Below are 23,817 nucleotides of genomic sequence, written 5' to 3'. Positions count from 1 at the left end.
TTGGAGATCTGAAGCTGACAGTGAAAAGGAGGAAGGGAAAGAGATTGTAAATCTTTTTCCATGGGACTGGGTCAACACGCTCATTCCTGATAAATTATGCTATTCAGGGACAGAGTGTCAAAATCTCCTCAAATTTGACCTTCAGACAATTAAGACAGCCTTGTATAGCTACTCAGAAGAACAATACACCACGGCTCCATTTTTCAACTGAAAGAAAATACCATAATATGGTATTAAATGCCATAATAATTATGCTACCACAAGATGACAATGCTAAATCTCATGGTAACCTTCCACTGATTCGTAAGACCCCTATAATGATTAATGTAAATACTCGGGATGATTTAACTATGAATTGCACCTAGGGTGCTTACTCTACAAACATTTACTCAGAGAATTCATTCCAAGCCTTCTTTTGGGCAATGGCTCCTGGTCTCAAATCACAGCATATTTCATATTTACTGAGAGCAATTTCTAGTTTTCATATATTTTATAATATGGGGGAAATAGGGATGAGAGAATGAAAGATAGAATGGGAAGGAGAATGAGAAAAATAGGACTGAGAAAGAGAAATGGGTAAGTAGGGGAATAGACAGGAGAAATTAACATCTTTATTTTTGAGATAAACAACACACTTATATTTGCACCAGAAAACACTACTGAAGGGACATATCAAGTACTTCCACAAAATCAAACACACACACACCCAACCAGACACCACTGAGTACCACACAGTTCTTCGAAAAGAAACAGAATGGTGGTGGCGCCAGAAATAATAGTCAGTTGAGAAGCTAGCACACTAAATCAAAATGGGCTCATATTTTTGTTTTGTAAACCAAAGCTGTCTTAACCTGGAGAGAATATTATCTCAAACCATCCCTGGTTTTGTGCAACTCACATACTTTTAATAGGCTACATACCGATCCCTCTACCCCCTACACTAACTTATATAAGTGCTAATTTTAAGGAAATGAGGAATGTTCTCTTAAGTATGGTATGCTTCCTAGTATACTAATTTGCTTATCTCTGAAAGTGCTGAACATAGTGAAGAAAGTGCTTGTTTTACAGACACTAAAATGGAACACAATGATTTAAAGGATATTTAATGCAATAACCACCTAATGGCAAGTCAATTATGTAAAATCAACTTTGATTGCAATTAATCAGCTATCTCTTTTATATATTTGTGAACTACCTTGTTGATATAGCATTATACCGGAGTTTGGTAGTCACAGGAACATTTGAAAAGATGTGTTTTCAAGAACACATTGTACAAAAGTAAGACTCAAGGAAACTGCAAAATTGTTAACTCACAGGACAATTTGAGAATGTTGCAATGGATGTTATTTGTTAACTTTTAAAATTTTTAGCACTGAAAAAAAAATTCTTAGTACTTCACTGAAACTCATTTATACATAAAAAAAGGGGAGACATTCATCTACCAAAAGAGTTCAATCTTTAAAAATAAAATTGGGGGGAGGGGACTGGTAGAGAAGATGAATGGAGTTTGGATGTGGGCAAGTAGATGGATATAGGGGAAGAAATGCTGAAATTAATTCTAGACTCTAGAACAGCAGAGGGAAAAGATTCCTCCCTTCCCCTGACCAGGGCAAGGGTAACAAGTAGAGCATGCTGGGCTGAGAAAGAAAGGGGAAAGATGAAACAAAATGTGGCATTATATTACAAATCATATTTTCTACAAGCAAAAGTCTATTTTTCCACAGTTCCAAGCCTCCAGGAGCACTTAGGATGGCCTTTCCAGCGGGTTAGGGTAATGGCATGTTTGAGTTAAAATCAGGGTGACCATATGACCGAGGGTTTGCCAATGACAGTCTTACGATTGTCCAAGACCAGTGACCAGGTGTAATTATTCATTTCACCTATTTTCACTCTCTCTAGTGTCCTGTTTGTATGGAACTTTATATGGTCACTCTAAGTAACAATGGAAATCAACCTCAGTGTTTATCTCTTTCCTATGAAAAAAAAAACACGCTCCAGCTGACAACTGAAAATGGAGACACAAAATGTTCAATTAGAGATTGCCTATCCTAATATATAAAAACCCTGGGTCCATCACATCCACAATGACCGGAGGCTCAAGCAACCGGAAGTCAGTCCTGCAGTTAGTGCTGGGTTGCTGTGGCGACCCAGCACTGACTGCTGCAGCTGCAGGCACAGTGACCCAGCACTGACTGCTGAGGAGGCTGCGAATCAGGCCTGGAGAGAGGCCTGAAGAGAGAAGCAGGGTCTGATCTGTAGCTTCTGTGGCAACTGTTGATCAGCACTTGCCTCTCTCTTTCTCTCCAGCAGCCGCATCTCCATTTCTCTCTAGGCCTCCATCGGGGCTGCTGATCAGCCCCGACTTTCTGATCAGGCTCCGTTGATAGGCCCAGAGACACTGACTGGCATAGAAACTGACCAATCAGAACCAAATCTGGGTCAACCGTGAGGAGTCAATGGCTGCCTAGGAGGTGGAGCTTTTGACGCTGACTGGCATAGAAATCGACCAATCAGAACCAAATTGGCCCAGCAGAGGAGGGAAGTTAGGGGTGAGATTAGGCCTGCAGGGGAGGGCAGTTGGGGGAAGAGATCAGGCCGGCAGGGGAGGGCAGTTGGGAGCGATCAGGCCTGCAGGAGAGAGCAGTTGGGAGTGAGATCAGGCCAGTAGGGGAGGGCAGTTGGGGGCAAGATCAGGCCAGCAGGGGAGGGCAATTGGGGGCAAGATCAGGCCAGCAGGGGAGGGCAATTGGGGCAAGATCAGGCCAGCAGGGGAGGGCAGTTGGGGGCAAGATCAGGCCAGCAGAGGAGGGCAATTGGGGGCGAGATCAGGCCGGCAGGGGAGGGCAGTTGGGGGCAAGATCAGGCTAGCAGGGGAGGGCAGTTAGGGGCGACCAAGATGGCAGGGGAGGGCAGTTGGGGGCAATCGGGCCAGCAAGGGAGTGGTTAGGGGGTGATCAGGCTGGCAGGCAGGCAGAAGCAGTTAGGGGAAATCAGGCAGGCAGGCAGGCAAGCAGTTAGGAGCCAGCAGTCCCGGATTGTGAGAGGAATGTTCGACTGCCGGTTTAGGCCCGATCGCTCAGGCCTAAACTGGCAGTCGGACATCCCCCGAGGGGTCCCAGATTGGAGAGGGGGCAGGCTGGGCAAGGGACACCCCCCCACCTTGCACAAATTTCGTGCACCAGGCCTCTAGTCTATAATAATAAAAGCGTAATATGCTAAATAGACCAGACGTCCTTCTGGATGAAGCCGGGGCTGTGAGGGAAACCTGGGTCCTGGGTGCCAGAGGGAAGTCAGTGCCAGCAGCCAGGGGAAAGAAGGCCTACTCTTGCATGAATTTTGTGCATCAGGCTTCTAGTATCTAATAATACCTATTTGGACCAGCAACACTGCTTTGGAGTCATCCCACCAACTTTGTTTTGCTTTGTTTTGTTGTTCTTCCTCTGAAATCACCCTAAAATATCACCCAAGTTATGTCTTCCAATAAATGTCATGCTATAATTGTTTTTTAAGTGTCACAGTGAAAACAAGTAACTACATTAAAAAGTTACTACTGCCCTGACCAGTATTGCTCAATGATTGGAGCATCACCCCAGGCAGTGAAGGATCCCAGGTTCAATTCCTGGTCAGGGCACATATTCAGTTTTTGGATTTGATTCCCCAGTTGGGGTGTGTACGGGAGGCAACTAATTGATGTTTCTTTCTCACATCAATGTTTCTCTCTCCTTCTACCTTCCTCTCTCTCTAGAATCAATGGGGGGAAAATATCCTCAAGGTGAAGATTAAAAAGTAAAGTTACTGCTTCAATCACTCACACATTAAGTAGTTAGTGTCTACTATTTGCTGGATACTAGTCTAGACAGTAAAGGCACACCTGTCATGGAGTTCACATTCTAGCAGCGGTAAGACAAACAATAAACTAGCATATATTTATATACTGTGTGGTAGAGATAAGTACTACGGAGAAAAATAAATCAGAGTAAGAGAATGCAGAGTGGGAGGAGGAGAAGGGAGTAAGGAAGCAAATCACATAGCTATCTGGAGTTTGAAGGGCAAAGAACAGAATCAGCCTAGTATATTAATATTAAGTGAGTTAATGGCAGAATAGTGGCAGATAAGATCAGAGAGGAAGCTGGTAGCTTGTTTCTGTATGTGAGACTTTATAGTTTTAATTATAAAACAGAGAAGCCCTTCGAAGGTTGAGTACTGAGCATAGGAGAGATATAATGCCAATTACTTTTAAGAGATTTATTCTTGCCCTGGCCGGTTTGGCTCAGTGGATAGAGCGTCGGCCTGCGGATTGAAGGGTCCCAGGTTCGATTCCGGTCAAGGGCATGTACCTTGGTTGCGGGCACATCCCCAGTGGGGGGTGTGCAGGAGGCAGCTGATCGATATTTCTCTCTCATTGATGTTTCTAACTCTCTATCCCTCTCCCTTCCTCTCTGTAAAAAATCAATAAAATATAAAAAAAAGGATTTATTCTTGGCTACTACATTAAGAATAAACTGGAGATGGGGGTGGGAAGGAGGGTAAGAGAAGGGAGACAAGTAGACTAGTTAAAAGGCTATTACAATTAATAATCCATGCCAGAGATAATGGTGATTTGGATCAAAGTGATGGTGGTGGGGGTGTTAAAAATGGCTAGATTCTAGATATAATAAGAAAGTTTTTCTTTCTAAATAATTTTAGATTTACAGAAAATTTGCCAAGATAGTACAGAGTTCCCATATAACCTTCACCCAGGTTCTCCAATTGTTAACATCTTATTGTATATTTGTCACAACTAAGAAGCCAACTTTGGCATATTACTATTAACTAAACTCTAGACTTAATTTGGATTTCACCAATTTTTTGGATCATTTTTAAGGCAATGTTAACTGGATGTACTGATGAAATGGTGATGGAATATAAGAACAACAGGTCAAAGGTATCTCTAAGGTCTTGCCTGAGCAACTGGAAGGATGACTTGTCATTTCCTGGGATGAGAAAGACCATGTTTGAAGACCAAGTTTGAATTTGGCTATGTTAATGAGACTCCTATTAAAAATCCGGTTGGATATGTCCCATAGGCAGCTGGTTTTATGAGCACAGATTCAAGGAAGAGTATGTACTAGTTTGAGAGAGACTTTAAAAACCAGAATTGCAAGGACTTGACACTTAATTGCATATGATGAGCATAAAAGAAACTAAAAATGACTCCCAGGTTTCTAGGCAACAAAAAACAGGTAAATGATGTTAGAGAATTTTTTTTTAATTTTAGCCCTCTCTTAACTAATATCCACATTTTACCATAATTCTCTAAAATGAAGCTACAAATATCAACTGTCAAAATTTCAGTAATAACCTTTAAAAATTAACACATTTTGCAGAAAGTATTATTTTTAAAAAAAACAGAACATATATCAAACTTTTCTTGGTAAAAGAAACACAATTTTTTTTGGGCAAAATTATAAAGAGATTAGAAAAGTACAAAATTGAGATTGTAAAGTTTACTGCTATACAAATATATTCAAGCATTCATTTCTTCATTCTTGCTTTTCAGACTAAGACTGAGGAAGTGCAGTCAGTTCAGAGTGAAATGTGGAGCAAGTCATTCTGTTAATGACTTTCAGAAGGGTAAGAAATTAAAAAAAGATATTAACAAAAGCTTATCAATGAAAATACAGAATAACCTATAACAAAAAGGAAGAACTCAGGCACATCTATAATAATTCACACTTGACAAAAGACCTGCTGACATGTCTTATTCCAAATTATATGTGTATGAAGTTTAAATATCAGTATTTTCAGATTTGAACGTTAAAAACAATGAAAAATGCTTTCTCAATTCAGTTCCTTCCAAAGAGAAAATGAGTGATGAAAACTATCATAGGCCATGACAGAACATAATGGCAATTTTATACCCTGGCCTTGCTGGATAAATGGGCTGGAATTTTACAACATAACCAAAAAAACTATCTTCAAAAAAAAAAAAAAAAATCAGAGTTTAGAGTTCATGCATATGGCTTTCAACAAAGAAGTTACATTTTCAAGCAACCATTTGGGTTTCCTTAATTTCCATCCCTCCCTTCCATATCCATCACTATCATTACCTCTACCCCAGACTTTTGAAAGGGCCACTTAGCTAAGCTCTTCCTCCTACTCACTGATCTGGCAGTCATAAAAATTGAGCTTAATTCCTAACTGTGGCTTTAAACTTGACACCAGGGCTTTACCTGTTTAAACCTCAGTTTCTTCACCTGTGTGAAGGAAATAAATATATCCTCTTATCTACCTCTCAAGGTTGTTATGGGAAACAAGTTAAATGATGGATGTAAAAGTTATTTATAAGGACTTCTGTTTGGGTATTATAATAATACTAGAGGCCCAGTGCACAAAAGTCGAGCACTGGTAGGGTCCCTAGTGGCTGCCTGCCTGGCCTCCCTCCCTTCCCCCAGCTGGCCCCGCCCCCTGATCGAACTCCTGGTCCAGGGGACAATTTGCATACTACACTTTTATTATATAGGAGGATTCCTGGCACAAAGACATAATCATGTTATCACCAGGACACAAACTCTTCAAGGATTTTTTGTTGCCCATTGGATCAGAACAAGTTCAGTGGCATGGTACATCTGAAATATAACCTCAATATATCTCACTCGGGCTTTAGCACCTCATAAAATAATCCACTTTTAGTCACATTAGACTAGTTTTATCAGACTGTACATCTTAACTCATTGGTGAATTAAGAAATCATGGAGTGGGCTGTGATGATCATTTTTTTAAAGGAAATAGAAAAACTCTCAGTATATGAAGCATAGGAAGGGTAGTATTGTTTTGTGAAATTTTTCTTTCCATGTTGTACTTATTACTAACAAGGAATGTCAAATGTGTTTCTTACTCTAGGGTCCAGACAAAACAGTGTGGCAACCCGTATGGTGAACTATTCCCTCTTCTACAACTACACCTTCATGATCTTTAATCATCTAGCCATACCAATCACATTCCTTGCACCTGACTACCCCTTCAACCTAAACTTTCTGGGTCTCCTTTCCTTACCTGAAAAATGGTACTAACACAAATAGCCATCTCACAGTGTTGCTATGAACAGCAGTTCAAAGTCCTTCATTACTAGGTTTTAAAAGAGATGAGCTTTTCTCTGCCCTTTCTTTTTTCCTGACTGCAAACCCATATGACAAGGTAAAGAAGTAATGCTGGTAATCTTGACCACTGGACACAAAAGAAAAATGAACCTAGTGGACACCAAGCTGTAATATCTTTAAAAGTAGGAGTTTCTAAGCTACTATTCATATGAAAGAGGCCTTTAGTTTTGGAGGGCTGCCTGAAGACTGAGTATAACAGTATTTCCTTGCTGCCTGAGGACATAAATTAATAACCATCAGTACTGTAACAAAATGGTGCCCCTCAGGTCTACTGAGAATCCTGAGGGCTCTGTGTCCCTATTACTGTGATTTTCAATCATGAGGTTTACTTTATTAATAGTTTTTCTATAAATTTTCCTTGCTGTTGAGTTAGCTAATTTCACTAATGATAGGTGACTGGCCTTTAACTATCTGTTTTAATTTTCTATTTATCTTCTGTAACCTCATAACCCACAAAATCATGTTTGTGGGACTGTGACTGAAATGCAAATCAATGTGTGATGGGTGCAGACCTTCCTGGAGGCAGACACATGGCATGCCCAGTGCCCAGGTATTGTGACTTCTACGTTGACTGGTCTGCGGCTTTTGTTCACTTCCTGGTTCTTGACTATGGTAGTCAATTTTCAAATACATGAAGTATTGTATCAGGGATATTAGATTTCAATTTTTAAAATTAATTATTTGCATAAATTTATAGGGAAACCCCCCAAGGTGAAAAATTAAGTGAAATTTTGGCTTATTCTTCAAAGTTCCACCTTTCTAGTCAGACTACTCAATATATGTATATGCAAAAATACTAAAACATGAGCTGAATACATAAACACATGCCCCTGCTCACAGCTCTTCATGGCTCTCTACCACCCACTAATAAAGTGCAGTCTACTTATTATAATATTCAAGACCCTCTATTTCCAGCCTCAACTAGTACTGCTCACTTTGAGAATCTCTAGCCCCCCAGAAAAAAAAATTGCTGATAGTAACTTGGGACTTCATGCTCCCTTTCTTCTATTTGATGCCAACTTTGTACATTCAACCTCGCTCATCATGAATATAATATTTCTATGGTCCATACAATTAATACTTCAGGAACACTTATCTTGATTCATGCTATAAAGCCTCACTCAAATGGCCTCCCTTCCTGGAATGCTTTTTTAATCCTACAAACCAAAAATATGCTCTCCAACTTCGGAATTATTTGTACCTTGCATCATTCATGGGTGGTGCTGCTACTATAATAATGTCCATCATTGTATGTTTTTTCCTAGTTCTGCCTTATAGAACAGAAGTGGAATGCAAGATTTTGGACTCAGTCACTTATCAAATATCAGTCTTTGAGAAAAATTCTTTCTTTAAGTTCCAGTTCCCTCATCTGTCAAATTGAGTTGAGAATATCTAGATGTGAGTACTAAATAAAATACTTGAAATGGCCTTCTGTTATAGAACTCTGTTCTCCATAAGCAGTCAGCATATGATAGGTGCCAAGTTTGGGAAACCTCAGGGCAATCTTATACTCTGTCCCCACATTCCACATTCCCCACTCAGAGATTCTAATGAGAGGAGGGTGAGGATGGCAAGAGGTAGATATGTACATTTTAAGACATCTTTCAGTGATTTGGATTCAATATATCCCAATCCTAATTGAACCACTGATTTAGATTTTGTGTAATTCAGAACAAGACTGGCTGAGACGGCAATACACACACACACACACACACACTGAGTGGCCAGATTATTATGATCTCTGAACGAATAATAATCTGTCCACTCAGTGTATATCCTATATAATAAAAGGCTAATATGCAAATTGTCCCCTCGACCAGGAGTCTGACCAGCAGGCAGGCAGGCCAACCGCCCATGTCCCCTCCCCCTGGTCAGACTGGCTGGACCCCACCCATGCATGAATTCATGCACCGGGCCTCTAATACATAAACACACACACACACACACACACACACACACACACACACACACACACACTGAGTGGCCAGATTATTATGATCTCTGAACTCATAATAATCTGGCCACTCAGTGTATATTCATGCTGATAATGGTTAACATTTTTATAGTGATTCATAAACTCACCAAGTCCTTACACATTTATTATCACCAAAAGAGACCTGGAAAGCTGCCAATGCAGGCAACATCACTACCACTGTTCTACAGAAGAGGAAACTGAGATTCATGGGAAAGATGACTGCCCAGAATTCCAAAGCTTACTGGCAAGAATTGAACCTCCAACTTCTATTTCCAAGTCTCATGCTCTTTTGAGAGAGTGCTAACAACTTGGAAGTTAATGATAAAAGCCGACCTTAAACTCAAAATCTATGATTTAACATTGCTGAACTTACAATGCTGACCGTGGTATCATTCAATGTTAATTTTCTCTTTTACTTAAGAAATGACTTACTTTTTCTTCCTTTTTTTCACTTTCTGTCATCCTCAAAGGAACACTACAAAAATGCCATGTACCAGCTGTACTGAGAAGGGCAAAAATCTTAAGATTGGATGGATGCCAGGAGGCAGTGATCAATAGCAGTTGTGTTTAGAATTTAGATGAGACTCATGTAAAGAGCAATTCAATGAGGCTGAAGCCCTATGAAAATATACTTTATAGTTTCTAATGAAAGCTGCACTAATATAAATAAATGTATAAGCTTGAGAATGTATATCATTTCTAACTAAAGGAAATGAAATGACTTTATGAAATAAAAATCAAATGTGTCTGTAGTAAGGGAGAAACGATTTACACAGCTGAAAATCAAGATGGGTAAAATACCTAGTTTTAATTCTAACACTAATTATCTTATAGCCCAAAGACAGATAAGCAATATGATTCTTGATAAAGAATCTTTTGGATCATGTATACACTATTTCTGGGTATTCCAAGCTTCACATTTGATCTGGAATTGCAAAAGATTTACTCCCCCTAGTAATGATAAAACCAGGCTACATTAACAAAAGAGCTTACTTCCTCCTTAATGCTGTAAATTCTTACTGCTGGACAGTAAGTACCGTCAAATTTATGTTTTTCTGTAGATGGGGGAAGCAAAAGAACAAATACTTAATTCTCACAAAATACGCACAGAGCATATGTGAATAATAAGAGTCTATGGCAAGAACAAGGTAAACCCAATGAAAAAAGTCTACTTGTGGGAAGTTAATCCACTTCTTTATTAAATGATCCTTCAAGCTTTGTATCTTTCCCAATTTCTCTGGTCACTTATTAACTTACTGAACATATATTTCAATGTATGAAGGTAAAATAGTCACATAAAGAATTATTCATATTAATGTCCATTTCATCATTCTTGTGTTCCTTATTCCTTATTCCAATTTAATAGCTCTCAGAGTCCTCTCAGATGACAGGAACAGTACAAAGCTGCACAACATTCCAAGGTCATCAAACCACCTCAAATTCAGTATAGAAACTTAGAAATTCACTGACATGGGGAGGTCTCTGACCAGCCCAATAATTACTGTGCCCCCTTTTAGAAAATATAATTTTTCTTTTTATTTTGCATGGGAATCAAAAGAACAATTATCTTCTCATCTGGGAGAAACCATTTATAAATTTTAGGAGATAAAACATCATACTTCTTGAAGCAAGGGAATTTAGAACAAAATGTATATTGGAAAAATATAAATTTTTAATTTTCTTTCATAGCTTTCCTAAAACATGGATGACTCTAGGGACTAAGGCCCTAATACTCCTAGAGTTACGAGAGTTACCCATAACGCACTATAGATTCCTGACTCCACAGATTAAAATATCTAAGCTTCAAAGTACATACAGATAAAATAAGCTTTGTCACTTAAGTATGACATTCAGAAAATGCACATATAATAATCATACAGCTTGATGAATTTTCACAAGACTGCATCCCTGTAGTAAAACTTTTTCAACTGTCAGATGACTATGTTTCCACTTATTACATAAACTCATTCATCAAATAGGATAATCTTAATGAAAATGATCTGAAAAGGATAAAACACTATGTGATGTTACAGAAAAAAATACACCAACATACTTCATAAACAACGAATTCTGGAGTTCTCATCAAGTAAAGAGATCTTTGAATCCCATGATATATATAAAAAATAAAGACTTAACAGGCAAAGGAAAACTATTCCCACATAAAACATTGCAGACATCTGCCTACATCTTTACCCAAAGCAAGAAAATATGGCAAACAGGAATCATCTAATGTTGCTGGTAACAATAACTGCGGTAATAAACAACAATTAGCTAAATAGAGCTTTATAGTTACAAAACATTTCATATAATTCTTTAGAGGATAAAAAACAAGATGTAAGTGAGAAAAACAAGTTCTTCTCAGTGATATTTTCAATACCATTGATTACCTCCAGTAACAAATTCTTGTAGCCACCACTAACTTTTCTTTTTAGAACACTGGTTACAGTGCTCTCAAGAGAAGTCTTCATGGCTTAAGAAGAGGCAATACAGCTTGGTCACTCAATAGCCCACACAGCCCTGTAGTGAGTAAAAGTTCATCTTCCAACAGGGCGTACCTTATTCATAAAAAAGTTATTTCACAGGAGTGGATACCATTAATACTTAAAAATTAAGAATCGGCTTCAGATAATCCAAACATAATTCATTCAAACTTTATTTTTATGGATATTATCTTTAATATTAATGAAGTTTGTCCATGTCTGAATTAGTCATGATTTCTGAGACTTCTTCTTCTGTCCTCTACTCTACAAGGAAAGATTAATAAATGAAGACTAGCTAAAAAAGAAAAAAGAATCAGCTTTATTCTATCACTCAGCTCCAAAATCAGGAAAGGCATTTAGGAATTGTTACAAAACATGTATTTCCATTCTCCTTTTTCTATGTTCCATTTCTTTTTCCCATGAACTTTGTTGGGGAACATAGCATTCTCTTTAAGAAATGGTGGCATTCTCTTCCTCCCTATCATCCCTGCTACCTATTGTCTTAGATATTTGACTGTTACACATATGGCTGGTCCTATTTATACACCATGACAGTGATTTCCACCTCTTCTGGTAAAAGAAGTTTAACACAAAACTATTTACAAAGTAACAATAACATTTGGTAAATGTCTTTTAAGAAAAGGTAAGACTTCTAAAGGTACTATATATTTAGCAATACAAATTCCTATTTTAATAACCTTAATAGCCTTTACATACATTTAAAAATGGTAATCGTATATAATAAAAGCCTAATATGCAAATCGACTGAAATGCGGAATGACCAGTGGAACAACTGGTTGCTATGACACGCAATGACCACCAGGGGACACTCAACACAGGAGCTGCCCTCAGCCCACAGGCCCCAGGCCAGCAAAGGCAGGTGCCAGCGGGGGGGCCCCCGATCGCCCCGCCAGTCGCCCCTCAGAGGGAGGTGACTGGCGGCAGTGGCAGGGGGTGGGGCCGGCCGGTGAGCAGGTGGCAGCGGAAGGCGAGGCTGGCCAATGAGTGGGTCGGCGCTGCCCCTGATTGCCCTGCTAGTCGCCTCCCGCAGGCAATGGCAGCGGGGGACAGGGCCGGTGAGTGGGCAGCGCCAGGCCAGCCAAGGCGGGTGCCAGCGGGGGCCCCTGGTCACTCCACAGACCAGCTCTGATCGCTGGCCAGGCCTAGGGACCCTACCCATGCACGAATTTCATGCATCAAGCCTCTAGTATATATATATATATCTATGGGTATATTTGATATAATTTATTCCTGTTATAGCCAATGTTGGGTGCTTATGACAACTTGAAAAAAATCTCTAGTAATAACATGTAAGAGCCATACAGATTCTTGTACCACAATTTGAGAATCATTAAAATCAAGTTTTATGGTGATTCTCTAGACATGTCTCTATATCTAAGTATAAATGAAAGGATTCTGAGTTGTGAAGCAAAATCTCAGGACAGAAAAAAAAAAATGCACTCCCCACCACCACCACCCCTAGTGTATTTGAGATTTTTATATACTGTGCCAAAAATCATGATGGTATAATCTTCCAAAAGCCAACAGCTTTAACAACCAAACAAAGTTATCTCGCTGTGCAGACCATTAGTGAAGAGCAATCCTATCTAATAGAAGAATATATGCAAATTGACTATCACTCCAAGATACAAGATGGCTGCCCCCATGTGAACACAAGATGGCCGCCACAAAATGGCCTGCAGGAGAGGGCAGTTGTGGGCAGTTAAGGGTGACCAGCCAGCAGAGGAGGGCAGTTGCGGGTGACCAGGCCGGCAAGGGAGGGCAGTTGGGGGGAACAGCCCTGCAAGGGAGGGCAGTTGGGGGGAACAGCCCTGCAAGGGAGGGCAGTTGTGGATGATCAGGCAACCAGGGAGGGAAGTTAGGGGTGACTGGGCCTGCAGAGGAGGGCAGTTGGAGGAGACCAGGCCAGCAGGGAGGGCAGTTAGGGTTGACCAGGCCTGCAGGGGAGGGCAGTAAGGGGCAATCGGGCCAGCTGGGGAGCAGTCAGGCGTCAATCAGGCTGGCAGGCAGAAGTGGTTAGGGGCAATCAGGCAGAGGCAGGAGAGCGGTTGGGAGCCAGCAGTCCTGGATTGTGAGAGGGATGTCCGACCGCCTGTTTATCGGTCATAAACGGGCGGTCGAACATCCCTCAAGAGGTCCCAGATTGGAGAAGGTGCAGGCTGGGCTGAGAGACACGCCCTCACACCCCACCCCCGTGCACGAATTTCGTGCACCAGGCCTCTAGTACATATATAAATACGGGTCAATGATTTTAAGATCAGTATCCTCAATCATGATGGTCATATACACACACAGATGCTCATGTAGTTTCTATAAAGTAGAGTATTAGCCATTAAAATACACACACGCAACCACCTAATTATCAACTGACCTCAATGGTTCAAATAAAGTTAATTTGATCTGTCTATAAACCACCAACTGAAGCATATAAATGTCCAATTACCTCTAATTTGAGGTAAGCAGAACAAACCACAATTGACTATAAAGGGCATTACAGGAATTGATATTCTGTTTTGGTCCAATCTGAACTCAGAGTACTAATGTACTGAAATGGATGCGAGTGACAATTCAACTGAACAGAGTCAATAGAATATTTAATAATATAAAAATTACTGTCTATAACATACACAAAGCGATTTATGTGTGTGTATACATACATATATACATACATGTATATGTACATATACACACATAGGAGAGAACATGAGCAAATAAACACTTCTTTTTGGCACCTTATTCAAATGTGTTTTGAGTCTATTTTTCCCTAATTTTATTTGGATAGAACATTTTACTTTGCAAGTTTTATAAAAGAAACATCATTTTTTTACAAAGTATTAGAAGAAACATCCCCTGAAATAGTCATTAAAATTCTGTCTCAAATTAATCTGTATTGCATTGCCAGCTTAAAAGCAACAAGTCTGACTTGTTTTCTGAAAAATTTATTCTTGTTCTGGGTGAATGGCTTGCACAGGACACAATTAAGATCACTCTTAATCTTAACACCCACCGCAGCCTTCTGTGGTCATGAGTCAGAAGGTAGAGAGAGATCTGCATCCCAGTTTTCTCATGGTCTAACCACATTTGAAAAGGTTGCAATTATTCAGGCAACGTATGTTCAATGCTATTAAATTCAATATTCAGCATGATATTGCCAACATATAAGTTTTAACAGTATCCCCTGTTTTGGTCAGTCAACAAATATTTATGAGCAAGGTACTGGATGACAAAGTGAAGTCACCACTTCTATAGGGGTCAAATTCCAAAGCCAGGAAGCAAGGTAAAACTCAATGTGATGAAACTACTAGATTTTCCTTTCTATCACCCATAAAGTACAATCCACATAGTTTCGTATAATCACCTACAGTAAAGTCTGAGGACCACTAAGTTAGATAAAAAGAGGGAAGAAAAGGAAAACCATTATGTACATACTAGAGGCCCAGTGCATGAGATTCATGCACTGGGGAGAGGCCCTCAGCCCGGCCTGCGCCCTCTCACAGTCCAGGACCCCTCGGGGGATGTCTGGTTGCCAGCAGACAGACATCCCTCTTGCAGTCCAGGGCTCTCACAATCTGGGACCCTTGCTTCTTACCAGCTGCCTGCAGCAGAGGTAGGAGACGCTCCCGCCACCGCTGCTGCGCTTGCCAGCTGTGAGCCCGGTTTCTGGCTGAGAGGTTTTCCCCTGTGAAAACACACTGACCACCGGGGGGAAGCTCCCGCATTGAGCGTCTGCCCCCTGGTGGTCAGTGTGAGTTATAGCGACTGGTTGTTCTGCCATTTGGTCAATTTGTATATTAGGCTTTTATTATATAGGATTAGGACATTTCAACCTTTAAGATTAATTTATTAACTTCTTAGCAAATAGGATATGGGTCAAGTATTCTAAAAGCATCCTGATTATCTACAGAGTTTAATACATTCTGTTTTAATATCAGGGATATATAACCTTAATATAAGTTAATGGATCTGTCTGAAATTGTGATGAACAAATAAGATGGGGTTGGAGAGGAGCAACAACTTTTAAGAGCACTGGGTATATTGGGTATACCCAGTTTAGCAGAAATTTAAATGCACATGATACAACTCCCATTGTATTTTAAGGACCCTGTAAGTGACATAGCATTGACATGTAAATGTTTATTTTAAGAATAAATATAACTGTATTTCATTGATTTTTTTCAATAAACATTTATGAGCATTTACTATGTACCAGCTATGAAAAAAAACTCAATTGGTACTCTCAAGGATTTTAACAATGTGAGAGAGAATCATTAAGTATTATAGCAAAATAATGTACAAAATATAGTGGAATAGAAAGAAAAAAATGTCTACATCTGCCTGAAGGCTGTAGGAAAGGCTTAAAATGATACAGTGCTAGCCCTAGCTGGTTTGGCTCAGTGGACAGAGTGTCAGCCTATAGACTGAGGGGTCCTGGGTTCAATTCCGGTCAAGGGCACATGCCTGGGTTGCGGGCTCCATCCCCAGTGGGGGGTGTGCAGGAGGCAGCCAATCAATAATTCTCTCTCATCATTGATGTTTCTATCTTTATCTCTCTCTCCCTTCCTCTCTGAAATCAATAAAAATATATTTTTTTAAAAAAGAGAAACAGTGCTAGGAGAAAGAAGCAGTGGAGAAGAATCTTAGGCAGAGGAACACTCCTACAAAAGTAAAGAAGTAAAGGAGAATACGGTATTGTGGTATGTTTAACGGGTCTCTGTGGACTGGAAATGGTACATTGTTTCATAATATTTCACTCTTACGAAAAAATTGATTCCTGGGATTCTGGTGAGGAAATTAATACTCTGTATCTACCAATGGTTATGCAACTAACTGTTCTGTTTCTTAAAGTACCTACACTACAAAATGGGAGTAATTGTAGATGAGGAGAACAATTTCATGAAAGTGTTTACCTGCAATTTCTGCTTTAACTTTTAAGATTCACAAATGGGCACAGTCTTGACTGCCTTGGAAATGAGGGGACAGAACAGTCTGATGCTTAAGTGTCAAGGCTTTAGAATGCTGTAAAGTAGATTCAAGTCTGGGCTCTGCCATAAATTAGCTATGTGATCTGGGAACGTTGCATAAGCTTCCTAAGCCTCAATTTCCTTATCTTAAAAAAAAAATGAAAATAATACTCGTTACCTCTCAGTGCTGTTGTGTATTATTATTAAAGCAATAATACACGCAAAGCCTAAATTTAATCACAGTATTTGCAACATAGTAGGCAGTCGATGGATGAAATTACTACTATGATTTACATTAGCTGTGGAAATCATACCCCAAACTAATGTTGCTATTACAATTTCTATTCCAGACACACACAAAAAGATACTCTTCACAAAATCTTTTGGTAATTTAACCTTGATGCTATTGAAACTTTCAATATTACTTGGGTTACAGTTTTCAGTATGTGTTGAGGGCTGACTGGGAATAGTATTAATAATTTTTTTGTTATTTTTATATGCGACACCTTGAATAAAATAAATCTAATAAAACTAAGCCACATTCAGCGCTCTTTGGCATTTTCTATATTGTTATATGGGGGGGGGGGGGTTAAGGTAGAATGGAAAACCACCCAAACACCTGGGGTCTAGCCGAGTTTTGCTGTTATTGAACTGTAAGACCTTGGGAAGAATCATCTGTTCATCAAAGAGTCTTCATTTCCTCACATACTGAAAAATTATTTGGAATGTAAGAGTGTTCTCCTGGAAAGTTTGTACTCTGGAGTTACAGTTTAATGAGCACAGAGTTTCAGTCCAGGATAATGAGAAGGTTCTAGAAATGGGTGATGGTTGTTGTGCAACAATGTGACTATAATTAATGCCAATTAAATACACTTAAAGACGGTTAAAATAGTAAATTTTATGCTATGTATATTTTACCCAATAAAATATTTAAAAAATTTAAGTCTGTGTTCTGTATCTCTGTATCTCTCTCTGTATCCCTCTCTCTCTCTCTTTCTTTCTCTTACATCATTTTAGAAAAATCTTTATTAGAGCCAGGGAACAAATATAAATTCAGAATTTATTTTTTTAGAATCTAATTTTTGTAGCAAACTCTGTATTGTGAGACATTACACCTAGGAATATTTACCTACTTGGTTCAAAATTTCCAACCAGAGCTAGCTATTGAAAACCTCTCAAATCTAGCAGGCTAACATCCAACTGCTTTACATTTACATATCCAACAATGGGAGGATAATTTCTGTAAAGCAAGTTGGACAACTGAAATGATTTCATGCTCTTATTTCCATCAGGTTCTGTATCTCTTTAAGCAATTCATTCACCCACTCAGTCATTCATTCAAATATTTAGTAAGTGCCTATTATGAAGCAAGCTTTGGGACAGGGACACAAAGAACACGACATAGAGCTGAGTGGGAAAGACAGATACTATTCAAGTAAGTGCTGTAAACTAACAGAAGCTTTAACAGAAGACTGGAATAGGAGTTATAAAAGCAGGAGTCCAATGTGTCTGAGAGGGTCAGAAAAACAAAGGGAGAACTCAATAAGCTGAGTCTTAAAGGCACAGCATGAATTCACATGAAGATGATATCATGAGCAGCGTTATCCCTTTAAATCTTCATGACTAGAGAAGGCCAATTCTCTGATAAGGGAACACTGAAAGTACCTCTAATCCAAAATGGTTAAAAGTTCAAATTTCATAATCCCCTTCTTCCTCTTAAAGGGGGGGAGGGAGGAGGAGAGAAAGAAAGAAACCACTACAAACTACAATAATCTTCAAGCAAAACAAACAAACAATAGAATTACCAAAAAATACTTGTTGATAGAAAAAAAAAAAAAGAATCTAGAGGAATTCTGGTGGGCGAATAAAAATACTCTTTTCAATTGATTCTGATATTGTCACCTACCTCTTCCCTCATCCTGAGAATCCCTAGGCAGAAAAAAAAGGCACTGCCATTAAGAAGTAGGAATAGTTCTCAATGTACTGTGACCAAAATAGGAACATTAAAAAAAAAAAAGGTGGGAACTGTGACGATGTCACTGCTGAGGGATCCCAATGCCTGGAGCATGTTGTGACATAGGGTTCCACTGGCAGAAGAAACTCCCAGGCCCTAGAACTTCTAAAGCTTCCAGAGACCCCAGCCCCTTGGCCTAGAAGGAAGCCAAGAGGAGAGATGGGCAGCACTCCTCCCTCTCATGAGATGACGTCTCACTGTCGGTGGTTACTTTACCTGAGAGCAATTTGCCGCAACAGAAGTAGAAGCAGGTGTGGAGCTAATTGGACACCCTGACTTTGAAAGAGGCAAGATGAAGACACAGGGACACAGAGACACACAGGGAGAAGTAGGCCATGTGAAGCTGGAGGCAGAGATTTGAGGGCTGCGTTTACAGGCCAAGGAACACCAAGGATGACCGCAGTCACCAAAAGCCAGGAAAGCCAGGAAGGATTCCTCCCTGGAATCTTCAGGGGAAGCATGGCCTTGTTGACACCTGGATTGTGGACTTCTAGCCACCACAACTGTGAGAGAATACATTTTTGTTGCTGTTTTTAAAAACGGTAACAACAACAACACTAAACCTACTTGTGTTTTCATCGCTAAAAAGCACATCATCTAAAAGGCAAGTAAGGAGAGCATAATGGGTCTTATTTTAGTACTAAAACAAAGTATTATTTGAACAGTTTGCTTAGAGAAACCAAATGGCTCATTTAGAGCACCATTAAATATATCAGAGTCACTAAAATAAAAATCCAATAAAAACCAGACAGGAAAAAATCAAATTAAAATGCACAACTAAAAAACTTCAACATTTTAATGTATGACATAATCTTAGTTATTTTAATATCATTTTTCCACACCTAAAAAATAAGAATCATAAGCATCATCTGGAATATATTCAAAGCAATGCTTATTTTTCTAGTGTTAAAGTACCTCTAAGCTGTTTCCTACTCTTTGCTCCTAATGTTCAGTTTTATCAGCCTTATATTCTACTTTCTTTTCAAAAGCAGCAGAGCACTGAGATATTTCTCGGATCTATTTCCTAAAGTTTCAGCACTGTTGCTCCTTTCTTTACATTTCTGCAAAATCCTTCCAGCCACCAGAGGCTGGTATAGACCCTTGTGAGCATCAAATTAACATGAGGAAATCTGGCTGAACAATGAAGTGAAGCTATATGTCTAGGATTATGTAACCTCCTGAAACCCAAAAAGCAATGTGGTCTATTGATCTCTGCTAAAACTACTTTTTTCAGATTTCACTTTAAAATTTCTAAGTTACAAGAACACACAACATCCTGTCAGTTAAGTAAAAGTCCATTGAGCAGTTTAAATATTTCTCTGCCTGTTCTGATTCCCAAAAGACCTCTATCTCCCAAATCACTACATGTTGGGTATCCAGAAAACCTTAACATCTTCAACTTCATGTTTCTCTCCTACTCCTGACAATGCATACAACATATTCTAGGCAGAGCTTAGATCTGTCTTTTAATAAAAAGTTGCATCTGATTCCTGTGAGGTGTGTTCCAACTTTATTTTAGTGTACTCAGACTTTAAAGCAATTTTCTTAGAAATATTTTCTATGTAAGGGAAGAGATAACTACCAACCATCACTTATAAAATTTCTTGGAAATATAGATAATTACATTAATTTCTATTCAAAAACTTTTTTTCAATTAAAAAAAATATTCTGTATCATATGTTCCTCTTAATAAACACACTTGCTGACAGAAGCACAAAACAGGCAGAAAGAAAGTTATGTGCGTCCCTTTCTCACACTTTCAGTTTCTATATACTAATTTCTTAAAATAACTATTAAGAAGGTAATACTAAAACACCATTTGGAAATCTTGTAGGTTCAGTGACTGAAGGATGCTATGAAGCTAACCAAAGGGCCTTAGAAGACACAGCATCAAACACAAAATGATTATGTTTAAACATATTAAAGGGAGGATAAAAGTTTACTCTAAAACTACCATATCCATTATTTAAAACACACACACACATCAACAACAGGAAACCTGATCATTCACATCATATATTTCTTCTTAGACATCACAGAACTTTAGGCTGCAGTCCTTAGTGTCTCAGGGAACACCTGAGTCTTGGCTACTACCCATGCACTCATCCCTTTGTTAACATCCTTCTTTCTGAGGGCTGCCATTTCTGAGCACTCAGACAAGGCTGTGAACTGGAGGCAGCTCGACCGTTCAGAGTGATGCTAAAACACAGCCTTTGTCACTGAAAGCTCCGGACTAAGCAGCAAAGCCATGTCAGCTACAGAGCCTCTTCTTGTTCCCGGTACGGTCCTTGGTGGTTATACAGAAGGAAATGAGTTGTCCTCTTGACAATAAATTCCTCCTCCTTTCTTAAATGTCAGAAAACAAACAAACATGACAAATATGGGAGAGGGTGAAGTGTAAAGGGATAGGCTTCGCTGGGGAAGTTCACATTAGGTATCTGCCCCAATGGAAAAAGCAAACTCTGCTGGCCTTTTCAGCTTTCTGTCTGTATATTTCCCAGCTGGCACAGTATCAAAACCAAATACATACACCAATTTATGAGGAAACAAACGAAGAAGCACAAGAGGTCAGCTCAAGGGGAAGAGCAATTTCTTACAGCTTAAACACTATGAAAAATCAAATATATAGTATCAACAATTATAACAATAAAGCGTATTTAGTAATATACACAAATATGCATGAATACACACAAAGGAAATAGAGTAACAGGGCTTTCTTCTAGTCCAGTGTATACCTTTCATTTTACAATTTTATATGCAGAAATGAGAGCTTCTTAGTGAAATGAATAGGTATGTTCTCATGTGAACATGCAATGTTCATTCATAAATATCAAGTGCTTTCATTAGATTTAAGATTTTCTTCTAAATTTAAATTTTCCCACTATAGCCCTAAGATCTAATTTCCATGCCATGACAGTTCATGTCTGCATTTTAAGCTTGTGCAAAATCCACCACCTGATTTAGCAGTCAGGCTGCACACGCTGTAGCTTCGTTCTCAAGCACCTTTGAAGACAGAGTGATATTTAATACTGAATATAAGCGAGCTTTTCATCTCCCACTGTGCAGTAATTGTCTCCCACTTCAGAACTATAACATGAGCCATCATCTCTGACTTGCTCTCTAAATGCTATGGCCAGCATGAAAACAAAACAAAAAAAAAAATGACAAAGGACATTATGGTCTCACTCAAGGGAGTCAGATCTTTGCTGACTGCCAAGGAGAAATCATGGCCAGTCAGGCACAGCACAAAGGGAGCATGAGAAATGATATACGTTACTGGGCCTGTTTCTAGGAAATCATTTCTCCTAAATGTCCTCGGAATGCAGAAGCTGAGCCTTTCTCAGTGTCTAACACACCAGATAAAAATTACTGCTGTACGTGAGTGGCATTACTATTGTACATATATACTTGCTGGAAATTGCTTACAGAATATGCAGTGAAGGTAGGATATACAGAGAGAGCTGTCCCCTAGATTCTAGGAGTTGAATTGAAGCAACCAATGCTATCAGTTATCTATTATCAGATTGGGTTCATGTAGGCTGTTCAGCAAGTCTAAAGATGATATAGTTTAAAATCCTATCAGGCCTAGCCCACAGAGTCAACCATCCGTTATATTCAACAGGCACAATGTATAATGAAAAAAAGGCTGTGGAGTAGCAGGGCAAAGGCCAATCAAATTATCTTGGGCATTTTCATCCCGCATCAGAGGAAACAAATTAATATGAGAAAGTCACAGGCCCACACAGACTTCAATCCAATTTGACTGTCATGATGTATAAATAAACATAAAAGGCAGATGGAAAAGAAAAGTATTTAAATTCCATTCAGTGTTACAAACACTTTCTCATTAAAATATAAACCCTTACCTTTGCTTGCCTCTTATTGGCCTCTCTTCTGGCTTCCCTTTCTTTCAATCTTTTCTCCTACAAGAAGAGGGGGAAAATGAGTGATATACTTCCATCTATTATGTATAAATCAGACTGCACATTCATAACAGTTTTTTTAAATCCAAATGATTACTGAATATTTATGAGATTGGCATACATATCTGTAATCATTAAGTATGTGTCAAACAGAACTAGAATCAAATCCCATTTCTACCACTTAATATGCAATTTTGAGCAACTTATATTCTCTAACTCTAATTTTCTCATCTAAACATGGAGACAACAGAAGAACATATTTCATAAAACTGGTATAAAAATTATATAAAATAACATACATAAGTGTTTAGCACAATTAGGGATATATGACTAGTACACAATCAATGTTAGCTATGAGAATAAAAAGAAGGAAAAATGCAATATTGACTATTTTGGCTTTTCCTCTATCTAAACAGAATTTATAAGGATATGAATCCTCATCTCTGGAGTTCTTAGAAAAGTGGCAATATTTCCTCAAATAAAAAACAATAAAAGATTGTTCTCATAAAGCATGTTATTTCATTGTATTGCACTGTAATTTCCTCATTAGTTTTTCAATGATCAAAAACTTGTCAGAAAATGCAACACTAACATTTTTTAAATAAGAAAAAATAAATATGCACAATATTAAAATCCAAAGCAACAAACTGACCCATCTAAAGTTAAAAAGAATTTTGTTTTAAATAAAAACCACTTTTCCTCTTCAAAAATGAAGTGTTAACATAATAAAAAGATTATTTTCAATCCAAAGTTCATAGTTAACAATTTAGATTTTTTTAAATCTTCTTTTCATGAAGTAATATGAAACTGCAAGCATGATTCACTATTATATTAAACAGCCTTTAATGTGAGAATTAACAAGTTTTCCTAATCTGAATACACCATGATATCTGCTTTACTATTTATGGCTTTCTCCAGATTTAAAAGCTAATTCTATCTAACACACACTCTGAACAGACCTGAGGTTGCTCTGCTGCTTACAGCATTGAGAAGGACAGACAATTGCTACTAATCACCTTATCTAGGTTTATAGACTTCTTTACGAAAAAGTGAGAACATAAATATTGAAAGTCTCAAAGAAGAGGAGAGTTCAGAGCTTAGAGATTCACTTTCTATAGCTTCAGACTGCAAAAATCTAAATTCTAAGTTTAACAAGAATTCAAATTCAATCGGCAACAGTGAATGTGTCACACCCCTAATGCATAGTGTTAAATTATGATTTTCTGTGATTAGTATTCTTTCTCTACCCGTTTTGGAGAAAATGGGTGTTACTTTGACTTCCAAATAAAACATACAACTAAAAG

At 38.6% G+C, this 23,817-nt stretch overlaps 1 protein-coding gene across 1 annotated transcript in view; it reads right to left on the bottom strand.

The window, feature by feature from the left end:
• The window catches only part of DDX10 (DEAD-box helicase 10), a 258,829-nt gene that overhangs the window by 56,418 nt on the left and 178,594 nt on the right, over positions 1 to 23,817 (bottom strand). Inside the window, exon 16 of the mRNA XM_080643092.1 lies at positions 22,457 to 22,513. Within this exon, the coding sequence (XP_080499218.1) occupies positions 22,457 to 22,513 (57 nt within the window). The remainder of the gene's footprint in view (positions 1 to 22,456; positions 22,514 to 23,817) is intronic.

This window comes from Plecotus auritus (assembly GCF_963455305.1).
Source record: "Plecotus auritus genome assembly, chromosome: 9".
Taxonomy (NCBI): Eukaryota; Metazoa; Chordata; class Mammalia; order Chiroptera; family Vespertilionidae; genus Plecotus; species Plecotus auritus.
The sequence above is the reverse complement of the archived record's forward strand: the minus strand, read 5'-3'. Positions and strand labels throughout refer to the sequence as shown.